At 44.8% G+C, this 13,698-nt stretch overlaps 1 protein-coding gene across 1 annotated transcript; it reads right to left on the reverse strand.

The window, feature by feature from the left end:
- Positions 1-6,458: 6,458 nt before the first annotated feature.
- RDH14 (retinol dehydrogenase 14 (all-trans/9-cis/11-cis)) lies at positions 6,459-13,103 on the reverse strand. The gene is made up of 2 exons (XM_015412033.1): positions 12,711-13,103; positions 6,459-8,488 (listed from the first exon to the last, which is right to left on the reverse strand). Exons 1-2 carry the CDS (start codon positions 13,083-13,085, stop codon positions 7,871-7,873), a joined length of 993 nt encoding a protein of 330 aa, XP_015267519.1. The 5' UTR covers positions 13,086-13,103; the 3' UTR covers positions 6,459-7,870.
- Positions 13,104-13,698: the final 595 nt, after the last annotated feature.

Raw genomic sequence — 13,698 nt, forward strand, 5'->3', positions numbered from 1 at the left:
AACACCGTTGCGGTTGAAGTTAGTGGCTGCAGTGAAAGGAGGAAATCAGCAAAAAGGGCCATCCCTCTCCTCTGGGTGAATATAGAGCATTCTACTCCTGTATAGCTCAAGGCCTCTCGCTTTTCTCCATTCCCAAACTCCTTCAAGTCTTGTTTTCACCTCAGTATCTGGCATTTGAAATGACCTGTTACATACAAACAGTTAAGAAGTTGGAACAAGACACTTGTTGAACTTGGAAAAATGCTGCTGTGCTACTGTGCTTCCTTTGTCAGGGATGATTGGAGACATGGGTTCTCCCCCCCCCTCCCCTCCCATTCCTTTCTGAGTATTGCTTAGGATATTTGGAACCTGGTCAAAATCCATATATAAGCACTTAGATCTGAGGCCAGTCACAGCAGACATGGAGGTGGTCATGGTGGTGGTTGCTGGGAGAAGAGATGGAATTATGCCCTTTTTCCGCTATGGAAAACAACAGCTCCATTTTCACCAAGCATCATATTCTGCTGTCTAAGTTTCTCTGAGTGTTTTGCCAGGTGAAGAATGCCCATAAGATCAGCCTGAAAGTAAGGTTTATATGAAAAGCAAAGAACAAGCCCAACATCACAATTTAAACTTATTTGAAATACTTTTGGAATTTGTTTATTTTTGTTTTACACCACCATCAATAGAAAGGAATCAAGGTAGTTTGGGCAGGAAAGAGGCTCATTTCCCTAACATCCTGTTTCTAAACCTGCTACTTAGAAGTACTATTATTTCAGCATTTCCATAGAATGTCCTTACAAATGACCAATCCAGACACAAGCAGCCCAATCTTGCAGTCTTCATTTCATCAAAGAAACTCCAATGCAATTCTGATGTGCCTTTCAAAAGCCAATGAGGTTTGATGCTTTAAAAATTTTTTTCCTGGACTCCAGTTTCAGTTATACGTTCCCCTTCCTCACTGCACTCAATTGCTTAAACTCAACTATGAGTTCACAACCACATCACCAATGGCAGATAAGAGGGCTACAATGCTCCCATATGCAAAGCTCCACTGTGACATCACAGCAGCCCAATCTATGACATCCAGATAGGACAGAAGTTTAGGAGGAGACTGCAAGAGCAAAAAGAAGTTTTTACAGCTGAATAAAAATACAGCCTCCCATAGGACCAAGCCCTTACCTTGTGTGGTATAGTACAGTGTTCCCTCTAAACTGAGTTAGTGTGAGCTAGCTCACAGTTTTTTAGCCTCTGGCTCACACATTTTTGTCTTAGCTCAGGAAGGATGGCTCCAGAGCAAACTAATATAGCCAAATTGCTCGCTCACAACTTTAATGCCCGTAGCTCACAAAGTAGAATTTCTGCTCACAAGACTCTACAGTTTAGAGGGAGCATTGGTGTAGAGGTTAATGCTAGACTAGGATTTGAGAGAGCAGGTTCAACTGCAGCCTCTGCCATGAGGTTTACTGGGTGGCCAGCCATTCTTGCTCAGCCTAACTTACCTCGTAGAGGTTTGGGAGGATATAATGAGGGAAGGTCACATGCACTGCTCATAGTTTCTCAGAACAGCACAATATATAAGTATATAATCATAGCCTTTTTCATGTTCATGGCACATGTACAGGCCTTTCTTGTATTCATGGCACATATACACTGCTAGCATTTCAACTCATCACCCAAGAGCCTTTTTCCCCAAGAGCAATCGTTTAGGAAAACTGGTGTAATTTTTGTTTGCTGTTCTTTGCAGCAACTATTTCTTTCAACTCCAAAACAGTGTCCTTCAGGATCCAGTTTTTACATTTGAAAATAACCCTGAGACAGGCTTAGAGCCATACGTACAGTCCCACCTTACAATTCTCACAGCCAAGAGTACGAATCTTCCTGAGTCATACAATCTTGTAGAAGGTTAATGTAGGAAAGTTCTGTGACTGTGTTTATGCAGATCCAAAAGAAACAACTCAGAAGAACATGAGAAGAGTCCTTGTGGATCAGACCAATAGTCTATCTAGTCCAGTTTTCTGTCTCACACAGTGGCCACCCAGTTCCTCTGGAGGACCCACAACAGGGCATAGAAGCCAAGGCCTTCCCTCCTGGCCCTGGGATTCAGAGGATTAGTGCCTCTGAATGTGGAGGTTCCACTCAGTCACCACAGCTAGTAGCTATTATAGACTTATTCTCCATGAATCTATCTAATCCCCTTTTAAAGCGGTTTATTCCTGTGACCATCAATACATCCTCCACTGTGTAAAGTAATATTTTGTTTTGTCTGTCCTCAGCCTACTGCACATCAGCTTCATTGGATGCCCTCAAGTTCTAATATTTTGTGAGGGAGAAAATTTGTCAACTCTCTCCACCCTATGCATAATTTTATAAACCTATCATGCCCCCCCTCTTTTCTATGCTGAAAAGTCCCAGACTCCTCAGCCTTTCCTCATAGGGAAGGTGCTCCAACCCCCTGATCATCTTGGTGGTTTCTCTCCTCTTCGCTTTTCCACTCTGCAATGTCCTTTTGAGATGTGACCAAACCTGTACACAGTATTCCAAAGGAGGCTGCACCATAGATCTATACAGGGGCATTACAATATTGGCCGTTTCCTTCTCAAACCCTTTCATAATAATCCCTAACACAGAGTTTGCCTTTTTCATCGCTGCAGCACACTGGGTTGACACTTTCATTGAGCTATCCACGACGACCCCAAGATGTTTTCCCCTCTGTCTCAGCCAGTTCAGACCCCACTAACCTACACTTGAAGTTGGTGTTTTTTGTCCCAATGTGCATCACCTTACACTTATCACCACCAAGCTTCATTTACCACATTGTCACCCACTCACCCAGTTTGTGGTGGTCCTCTTGAAACTCTTCACAGTCATCCTTAGTTTTCACCATCCTGAATAATTTTCTGTCATCTGCAAACTTGGCCACTACTTACCCCTAGTTCCAGATCATTTATGAATAAATTAAATAGTACTAGTCCCAATACTGATCCTAGTGGGGCCCCACTGCTTACTTCCCTCCATTGATTCCTACTCTTTGCTTCCTGTCATTTAACCAGTTGTTAATCCATAGCAGAACCTGTCCTCTTATCCCATGACTGCTAAGTCTTTAGTGAGTTACCTTGTCACAAGCCTTTTGAAAGTCCAGATATGTAATGTTTACTGGGTCACCGTTGTCTACAAGCTTGTTCACTTTCTCAAAGAACTCCAAAAGGCTGATGAGGGAGGACTTCCCTTTGCAGAAGCCATGATGGTTTTCCTTCAGCAGGCCTTGTCGCTCTATGTGCGTAACAATTCTGTCTTTTATTACAATTTCTACTAATTTTGCCTGGGACAGACGTCAGGCTGACTGGCTTGTAATTTTCTGGTTCTCCTCTGGATTCCTTTTTAAAAATTGGCATAATATTTTCTACTCTCCAGTCTTCTGGTACAGCAGTTGAATTTAGTGATAGGTTACATATATGGGTTTGTAGATCAACTGTCTCACATCTAAGTTCCTTAAGAACTCTTGGGTGCATGCAATTTAATTTCCACAGTAAGTCTAGAACTTTATCTCTGGTCGCCTCAATTTGGCTCAGTTCTTCAGACTCCCTTTCTGAAAATAGGGGCTGTGGCATGCCCTCCACTTTCCACCATGAACACAGAAGCAAAAAAGTCATTGAACTTCTCCACCATCTCCCCATCTTCCTTTAGCAATCCCTTTATTCCTTTGTCATCCAAAGGCTCCACTGCTTCAAGTTGTTATTTAAAACTGTTAAAATGGTTAAAAGGACAGCCCTACAACCTTTTAGACAGAGACAGGAGACACACCTCAAGAATATGTCAAAGACGGGCAAGTTAAGAATGACAGCTGAAGAAATGCCACTTGGGAGGGTTAGTGTACTGGCTACAACTGAGGTAAATTAACTAGGAAATCTAAAGAAACAGCAATGTTTTTTTTTTACAATTAAAAAATATTACTGGACAGAAACAGTTAAGGAGACCTTAGATTACTAAGAGATGATACTGTCAATCTGAATGGCTACAAAGCATTATGAACTTTATCCATTAACTTTTGGATCTACATGTTTACTTTGCTGAAACTGTTTTGAATCTCTCCTTAAATATAATTCTGTTTTGGTCATGGACTCCCCTGAACATTCCAACACACTCCCAAATCAGTTGGCTCCCTGATCTGTCACTCAGAGTCACCCTATCCACTGGCTGTATTGCCTGAGTCCTACCTCCAACATTCTAAACAGTTTGCCATTACTGTTCTGAGGTAAAATACATTTCCCCTTAGTGCCTGTTGGGGAAAACCATTGTTGCCAATCTCCAGGTGAGGGCTGAAGATCACTCAGAATTACAACTGCTTTCTGTATGGCAGAGATCAGTTCACCTGGAGAAAATGGTGGACTCTGTGTCCTTATATCCTGCTGAGATGGCCCCCGTATGACAGCCAATGTGACATAGTAGTCAGGGCTTCAGAGCACAGTAGAGGCTGCAGGTGTGTGTGTGGGGGGTATGGAAAGCTGAAGAGTGAGGGGAAAATAAAGGTAGGTTGATGATTGGCTGGGAAGGAGATAGGGTTGCCAACTCCAGATGGGAAATTCCTGGAGATTTGAGGGATGGAGCCTGGAGAGGGGGAAGTTTGAGGAAAGGTGGGACCTCAGACAGGTACAATGCCATAGACTCCACCATCCAAACCAGCCAGTCTCTCATGGGGAACCATTGTTGCCAACCTCCAGGTGAGGGGTGGAGATCACTCAAAATTACAACTGTTCTTCAGGTAGCATAGATCAGTTCCTCAGGAGAAAATGAGGTCACCACAGCAAATTGACACTGAGTGCCCAAGGCTGGGGCACCTGCCCAGAGCCTTTCTAGAACTCGTATTTATTTCCACAATGGGCCTTATTCCTAGTAGTAATATAAGTTTGGATAGTTGCTCTTCATGGATGGTTGGATCTGACAAGAATTTCTGCTAATAGAAAGGAAAGTTTTTACCAGGTCCCCCTCCTACTGCAGACTGCCAAATCCTCCTGCATACAGTTTTTGCAAAGGGGGGGAAGGGGGTCCCTGTCTTCCAGAGCAGTATTTCAGGTTAATTTTTTTTAAGTTAAATCAGCAGGAGGACTGGTAAGGAAGTCCTGTTCTGCTGATGGAAATCCTTTCAGTCAGCAAAGATTTAGTATGGGATCCAAGCCAATAGTTTCTTTTTGAAGAAACTGCTTCTGAGTACCTTGTTAGTTTCCCATGACTATTACCCACTTAACAGGGAATTTGTGAAGAAAGTGATTTGTCCCTAAACTGGAACTCCACACTAAGCTTAAATAAAACAGATATTGTACACAGCACACCTGCAGTTTAAAGAAAAGCTCTGGAGAGGCAGCAGCAAAAACAGAAGTAGGGATCAGTGGTATGGCAGAAGTGAGTGACGCATGAGACCTGCTGCCACTACCTAGGCAAACAAGGAAGTAGTAGAATGAGTTGCTGTGGGTCTGTCTGGCCACAGTTGGTGGCAGAGCAGTGGGACAAGACCATGTCACCACAGTTATTCACAACTGTCTCAGCATAGCTTTGTAAACCTGACTTTGATGTACCTTTCAGTGAAACCAGTAGAAATGCTTACGAAGAAACCTGTTTAGGATTTAGAGTAAAAAAGAAAACTAAGCATGCATACTCACAAGTAATACTCACCAAACATTAGTCAGGACCATACATGCGTGCAAAAATATCTTCACCCACCCCTTCCATTTGGGCCTCGGTAGAGAAAAGGTCTGTGGTTTCCTCATACATTTTAAAACTAGGCAACCTATTGGCTTGGTTTTGTAAAAAGTAACTTTTTCATTGGAACACTTTTCTTTCCTGGAGATGCCAATTAAACATTTTCAGGACTCTCATTTAAATCAGGAAACAAGAACAATGTCCACACATGGGTTTTATACATTTTTAATTTTAGATATCATCTTTTCAGAAGAACAAAATAAGGCATGTTTATGTAACTAAAGGTGCTTTTTTGTGGTTGAGAGTCAATATACAGAATTTCTAGCTGGTGCAATACAAGTCTAGTTTAGACACATTTAGTAGTGTGTGTTCATATATTATATATATGTCTATATATACATATAAAATTTCATGCCAGTGCTACTGAACAAGCACCCAAACCTGGACTTCCAGTGAAATGGCTCAGGAAGACATGGGCTACACTCCTGAGGCAGGAAGCCAGAAACCCACTCAAGACGATTCACACACTGGTCTCAGACCCACTACAGCATATCTCTTCATGGAACACACTCAGTACTGGTGTTAGTTCTATTGGATTGAACTGCAAGCAGAAGTTCACAGGCACTATAGACCTTTCCCACTTTTCCCTGTCTGCAGCTCTCCTTCTGCCTCCAAAAAGCTACTCTTGAGGCTCAGGAACAATGCAGCCCACAATATTGGGGGGGGGGGGGCTTACATCTTGAGGGGGGAATCAGGGGAAATTGCAGGACCCCCCCCCCCCCCCCCCGGTATATGTGGGAATGTCTTCCGCTCGCATAAGAGTACCTAGGGATCCAACCCACTGTATTTAAAAGCAGAAAGTTGTCAAATGGAAGCACGCTCACTGAGGCCACAGAAACCACTTGGTAGTACTGTAATGAGGAACAGATGGCAGCTTTAGGTGGTTTGGGGCTTGTAGTTTACACATACTTTTTCAGTGACCTCACTTATTTCTGATTAAATCCATAGAGGCCAAGCTCTCAGCTTCCGGTTTAATGTGGAGTTCAATTCACATCTATTAATATATACCAAAATGTCTTTCTCTGAAAGAAGGGCACAGGAATACGAACCCCTGAGACGGCTCCGGACAGGTGAACTCTTGCATTTGTGAAGAACCTTGTGCCATATCCCACTTTTATGTATTTGATGTTGAGGCGAGGGGTATAGATTTCAGCAAGGCTTATTAGGCTATGCTGCTTAGGACCGCAGCCTCCGTGGGCTTGCCAAGTCCTGGCTGCTTGGTTTTGGGAAATACAAATAATCTACTTAATAAGTGCACGCTTGAGATACCTAAAACTGGCTTTTCCACACCTGGCCCTGGGCACACGTTTCCAACACAGCAGGCTTCAGCCTTGCTGTATAATAAATGTAAAGGTTCAGGCCAACATCTGAGATGCCCAAAAAGTACACCTGACTGATATGCCTGAGCTGTCTCAACAGAGCTTTTTTTTTTTTTTTTTTTTTAAGGAGGGGTAAGGGTAGCTGGCAATGAGGCAACAATAGATGGAAATAAGTTTTTGAGCTGTACCCTGTGCAAGACTTTTAAATGCTCAACTGTGTCCCGGATTCTGCTCCAAAAGCATCTGGTGAACCAGTTGGCAACAGTGTTACTTCACCGCAAGTCAGGTTTCCCCATACTGTCTCTGTGTGTATATCTAGCGGGGTTTGCTCACCAAAGCAGGCAGACACACACTGTGCTCCCAAGACATTTCTCTCCCTCCCCTCATATGCCTCGCATCCCTTTAAGAATAAAGAAACAAAGGTGCCACACACTTCAAATACAGCATCATGCACAGCTAATTCAGACATAAAGCTCTGAATGGCCAGCATATATATATTAGAAACCAGACAACTTCCCCTTTGCTGAACAACTACATCTTTTCTCAAAACAGAAATATACTGGCTTTTTTCTTATATTCTAAATCTTCTCTTTAAATATGACATTTCTTTAGTACCAAGAATAGATTCTTTAAAAAAAAAAAAACCACACAGAGAGATATCCTGCACTGGTTGCTATAATGCTTCCCAATCATAGACACAGAATTGTTTGTACTTCCTGTGTCTCAACAGGGAAAGGACAATTGAGGCAGGAAATGGTAAGGTCTCAAAATAAATAATTTACACAATATACTTATTTGGTGCATCCCCTTGGCATTCATTTTAGCAGCCCCACCATCACTTCGCTGATATCCCACAGTTTCCTTGCCACTAAGTCATCTGCGGCTTTAGGCGGTAGTGGCTGCTCCTTGCAGTTTCCAAAATATTTCCCAGATACACCCTCGACTTCAGGAGAGGAGGCCAGATAAATAGATGTCTGGGCTCCTTCCAAGGGGGATCTGAAGAAAGCCCAAGACACCAAATTTAAGAGGGGCTTTACCAGTAAAGGAATATGTATGTGTCTGCCTAGATTTGTTCTGACAATACCAGGATGGAGGGCATTGACAGTGACTCCGGTGCCTTCTAAGCGTCGGGCCAGCTCCCTGACAAACAGGAGGTTAGCCAGTTTGCTTCGACTGTAAGCAAAGCTTTTGTTGTAACTCAGCTCGCTGTTCAAGTCGTCAAAGTTGATCTCTCCATACTTGTAAAGGGAGGAGGAAACCACCACAATCCTGCTGGGGGCGGAGCTCTTCAGAAGCCCCAGGAGGAGATTTGTAAGCAAGAAATGGCCTAAATGGTTGACACCAAACTGCATCTCAAAACCATCCTCTGTCTTTGTGTAGGGACACTGGAATATCCCTGCATTGTTGATCAAGACATCCACCCTAGGCTGTTCCTTTACAAAACAAAAGAGAGAGAGAGAGAGAGAGAGAGTCAGAGTCAGAAATGTGAACATAATGACATCACTTACATTTTTAAAATAAAAAAAAATTAAAAATCAGGTGGCCTGCAATGGATGAAGGGAAGCTCAACCTCCCTTTCTGGCCTCTTTCAATGCCTGCAACACCCCCAATTAGTTTGGCCATGCCTTACCTTTGATCTCAAAGGCACAAAGTTTCTCAGGGAGACCAGGAAAGTCACGTTTCTTGTGGTGCTTCCCAAGTTGAAAGCCATGGCAAACAAGGACCATGCCCCTGCCTCACCTTTACTGGTAGAAGCCGTGAAGGATGTGGGGGTTCAGGGCAGTTTTATGAAGACTGGCCAAGTTTGAGGCCACATGGAGGTTGGGAAAACCTCAACCTGGCTGGGTAGGCATGGTTTTATATCCGGGGTGAAAACATGACATCTCTTTGATATGTTAACACCTCCCTATTGGCTAAACTGGTTCCAGTGGCATTTTGGCTCCAAAATCTGCAGGCCAAATTCACTTTCTTTTTTTACACACTTGGGGAGGGGGGACCTGAAAAGGAGCTGTCCCTTCTCTCTCTTCTCACTCTCTCTGCATACACATACACATGTAGCTACCTTATACTGACTCAGTCCATCAAACTCAGTATTGTCTACTCGGACTGGCAGCAGCTCTCCCAGGTCTCAAGCACCCACTACCTGATTCTTTTAAGTGGAGATGCCAGGGATTGAACCCGGGACCTTCTGTATGCCAAGCAGATGCTCTACCACTAAGCCACAGCCCCTACCCCTAGGTGCTGTGAGTGGAACACAGCACTCTCTTTATCCATACACCCATTTGCATCACCCAGGGGGCAAAGGACATCAGACATGCAGGATTTGTAAATCTCAAATAGATTAGCAACCTTCTTCCTTTAGTCTGCATCCTAGTCCTGAACGGTATTTACTCTACAGTTGTGCGCTGTAGTAATAAAGTTGTATTAGTTAACAGAATGCATGGTCTTGATTCCTACCCATGTCCTTGTTGCAGGCTCACGCTACAAAAATATACTCCTAGTTCACTATACCTCCTAGCAGCAAGCTAGAAAAGGGTGTGTGTGTGTGGGAGAAAAAAATCAGGAGGTGATGGCAAGCTACCCAAAGAAAGGCTTTGAGTCCCACTTGACATGGAGCTGCGGAACACAAAGTATTTTTACTGGGTTGACCCCCCAAAAAAAGATTCCTATCCCAGCCTTCAAGCAAAGATGCCTCTCTCTTGCTTATGGGCCATTTGCCTTAGTGAGGAGTGACAGTAGCCAGCTAGGGTACTGGGAGGACCCGTCACAGCAGTTTTGGATATTCACTCCATAAGGCTAACAACAGTGCCTCCTGCGCTAATAAATCCAAATAAATTGATTGCGAAGGTGTATGCCGGAAAACATTTTTGCTAGGTCTTTAAAGGTGCCACTGGACTCCTGTTTTGTTTTGCTATAACAGACTAATATGACTACCCCTCTGGAGTTAGTAATGGGTATGTGGAGGTATTCCTGTCCATGTTACAACCAGCCTAGTACATATATATATCCCATGCATGGGAACATAAATGAAAACATATATTTGTACATGGCTCAATGCATGAGCTGCGGTGGCTCAAGTGGTTAAGACGCTGAACTGCAGGCTGTGGAAGGTCGGTAGTTCAGCAGTTCGAGACCCGGGTGCCGCATGATGGAGTGAGCTCCCATCTCTAGTTCCAGCTCCTGCCAACCTAGCAGTTCGAAAGCAAGGAATTGCAAGTAGATAAATAGGTACCACTTTGGTGGGAAGGTAACAGCATTCCGTGCGCCTTGGTGTTTAGTCATGCCGGCCACATGACCACGGAAATGTCTTTGGACAGCACTGGCTCTTTGGCTTTGAAACGGAGATGAGCACCGCAACCCTAGAGTCAGATTCGACTGGCTTTCGAGCAAGGGAACCTTTACATTTACAATGCATGAGCAGCCAGGTCCTGAACAAACACACCTAAATACCGCAGCCAATGAAAAATAAGTAACCATTATCTCTTTTTATAAAGAACACAACATAAGAACATCTCCCTGCTAAAGCATACACCATGTATTCACTGAAATTACTCAGCCGGCCAAAGCTATGGAGACATCCAGTGGCAATCTGCCAGTCCCATCATGGCCATTATTCCAGAACATTGCATCTCATAAAATATAAAAGAATGTTCCCATTTCCATTATATGGCGCCACAAAACAGGCACTCCAGCATCTATTTAAAGTCCGGGGTTTTAATCGGGAAATCCTTTCATCTGTTCCTCTGAAATGACTTGTGGCTCTTCACAAAGAGAATTTGTTAACGGCGCTGCTATTGAATAGTGACAGGAGAACTTCCAGTGACATTTCAAGCAGAGGCAATGTGAACACAGCATAGGAATTTGGCTTCACAAGCCAGTCACTGTTTTATTGTATCGTCACACCAATAGCTTTGCGGGGAGATGTTCTTGTCTAGATGACAGCCATTTTTTCCCCTCCCCTCCTTTCCCCACTGCCCTTTCAAATAACATATTTCTCTCTCAATTTGGAGTGAGAGTTCTAACTTTAAAACCCAAGGTGCATTCAGATGTCATCCTAAGTCACAACTTGCCATGACAGACACAAATACAGCTTCCGTTACTCCATCCCCTCCCTTCTCATGAGAAGCACACCTTAACATGCCTAGGCTGAAACAAACTCCGGTTCCCCAGGATGTATGGCTGCAGGCTCCTTGATGAATCTGGAGTTTGTTTGGGATATTAAGCCACGATAACAATGACTCAGAGTCTTCCTTAAATTGTGCTGCAATCAATGCTCAGTTAACACACCAGAGATTCACAGACCTTGGGGATCCTGTGTCAGCATACTAATTAAGCAAGTGGAGCTGCTGTGCAGCACAGTTTACATCAGACTTGGAGCCTGTGCAAAAACCTGTGCAAAACTCTCCTGACTTTGCCAGCATCATGTTCAAATCAGACCTAATGCAAATGTTGTAAATGAAGAAACATTTGATATTGTGCTGATGGAGGGATAGCCTATGCTAAACTGAGACTCACGGACCATGCTGGACTGTAGGAACATTTCTAGTTCTATTTCCTGCACATCTTTTTAGATGTTGAAAGTATCTGATGGCCACCTCAAACCTTGCTGAGTTCCTACAGGGAGAGTGCTTCTGTGAAGACTTATGCATGAAACCACAATCTGTGATGGCTGCTGTTTACAATTTGTGTATGTACACAATGGGAATTCACAGTAATTTCAGTTTCCCAACACAGGTTAACCTCCAATATAATATGTACATGTGATAATTTACACATGGGCTGCATGCAAGATAGCGCATCAGAAGCACATCACTTGAAAGATTTGATGTCCACAGCTTTCCCTATTGCCAAGTGCCAGGAGCAAGCCAAGCCCCAATGGTGTGTGGGTGCCCTCCTTATTGTACTGTACTAAGCAACTGCAACTTGGCAGGTGAAGGGGTCCCTCCTCCCTCCTTTGAGGATGATGCCACCACACCTCTGCTCTGACTGCAGTTTAGGAACACCTGTGCCTCCCAGTCTTTTTACAAAGCCACTCAGATTTCCCCATTTTAAGAAATTCCTTAAGGTCATCATTAAAAAATATAAATAGAACCCTGCTGGATCCAACCAAAGGATCATCTAGGCCAGCATTCTGTTTCCCTCACAAGCCACCCACATACCTCTGAGAAGACAGAAGACCATAAACAGGGCAAGGCGTTTACACTCCCTCCTACCGCAACTGGTATCCAGTTACACTGCCTTTAAATGGGGAGGTTCCACTGAGTCCTTCTGCCCAATAGCCACTGATCGACCCAGCTCCATGAATTTGACTTGGGACACCACAGCGTTCATTTTTTCCAGATCAAGTTCTAGTATTCTGGGAGGCAGTGGGCGCGAAGCATTCGCTGTCCACTTACCCCAAACTGTGATTTGTCAGGGTCTGTCTCACCTGCCCCCCCCCCCTTCTGCTAGAGCCCAACACTTAAGCTTTTCCACCTTTTTTGGTTTTGGGTGCATGCTTTCTAGCTCTACGAGATCGCTTGGGAAATGGGCTGATCAAGAACGTGCATCTTATTCCAGCAACCTTCTGGTCCTCAACGTTCTCTGCTCACCCCCCACCCCCTGGCAGCTATCCCGTTTCAGCCGCGGCGCCCGTCCCCCCCGCCTTGCATTTACCTGCAGCACCTGCTGGCAGAAGCTGCGCACTGAGCGGAGCGAGGCCAAGTCGAGCTCTCGCACCAGGAGTTCCCCGCGGCACTCGCCCCCTCCCCGCGAGCACAGGCCGAGCTCGGCGCGGAGCTCGCGCGCTGCCTCCTCGGCGCGGCCGCGGTCCCGGCAAGCCATTATGACCCTCGCGTGTTGCCGTAGCAGCTCCGCCGCCGTAGCTCGTCCGAGGCCGCTGTTAGCTCCGGTGATAATCACCGTCTTGCCTTCCATGGAAGCGGCAGACACGCTGCGAGTCACCTTCCCCGCCGCCGACCAGAGGCGCCGGGCTATGAGAAGCAGCCCTCCACCCAGAGCTGCGGCCAGCACGACCGCTGTGGCGGCCATCTGGGCTAGGGAGGGACCATAGAGAGACCAGGAGTAGAACGGCACTCACACGCCTTCGTTTCCGGTGTGATTTGAACTTCCGCTTTGAGGGATAAGAGGACCAAGACCTGAGCGCGGCTGCTTCCAGATGAAAGGCAGTCGTGCTTGTGTTAAGTGGAGAAGAGTTGGCCTTCGATTGGGAGGGTGCTTAAGAGACTAGTTTGGCTAGAAGAACATTGAGGTGTCATTTATACTGGGGAGATTGTAATTGTGTTTTTTTTCTCCTACAAATCTCAAATCACAAGAGATAGGAAGCAGTGTTCCCTCTAAGCTGAGTTAGTGTGAGCTAGCTCACAGTTTTTTAGCCTCTGGCTCACACATATTTGTCCTAGCTCAGGAAGGATGGCTCCAAAACAAACTAACTTATGCAGGAGCCAAATTGCTCACAACTTTAATGCAAGTAGTTCAGAAAGTAGAATTTTTGCTCACAAGACTCCACAGCTTAGAGGGAACATTGGATCATAGGAGGGAATTTCAGACAGAGGATATAATCCGGTAGAGGAACATCTGTTAGTGGAAACAGGTACCCCATTGGATAGAGGCTTCCAGCTGGGCATCAGTGATTGGAGAGAGA

Source organism: Gekko japonicus, unplaced genomic scaffold (assembly GCF_001447785.1).
Source record: "Gekko japonicus isolate JY-2015 unplaced genomic scaffold, Gekko_japonicus_V1.1 scaffold1063, whole genome shotgun sequence".
Lineage (NCBI taxonomy): Eukaryota > Metazoa > Chordata > Lepidosauria > Squamata > Gekkonidae > Gekko > Gekko japonicus.

Bases quoted from the DNA above. Each gene is read 5' to 3' on its own strand.
- RDH14 (XM_015412033.1), bottom strand. From the start codon at position 13,085: ATGGCCGCCACAGCGGTCGTGCTGGCCGCAGCTCTGGGTGGAGGGCTG. The intron at 8,489-12,710 runs GTAAATGCAAGG...TGTTTTGTAAAG, and splicing joins TCTGCCAGCAGGTGCTGCAG to GAACAGCCTAGGGTGGATGT.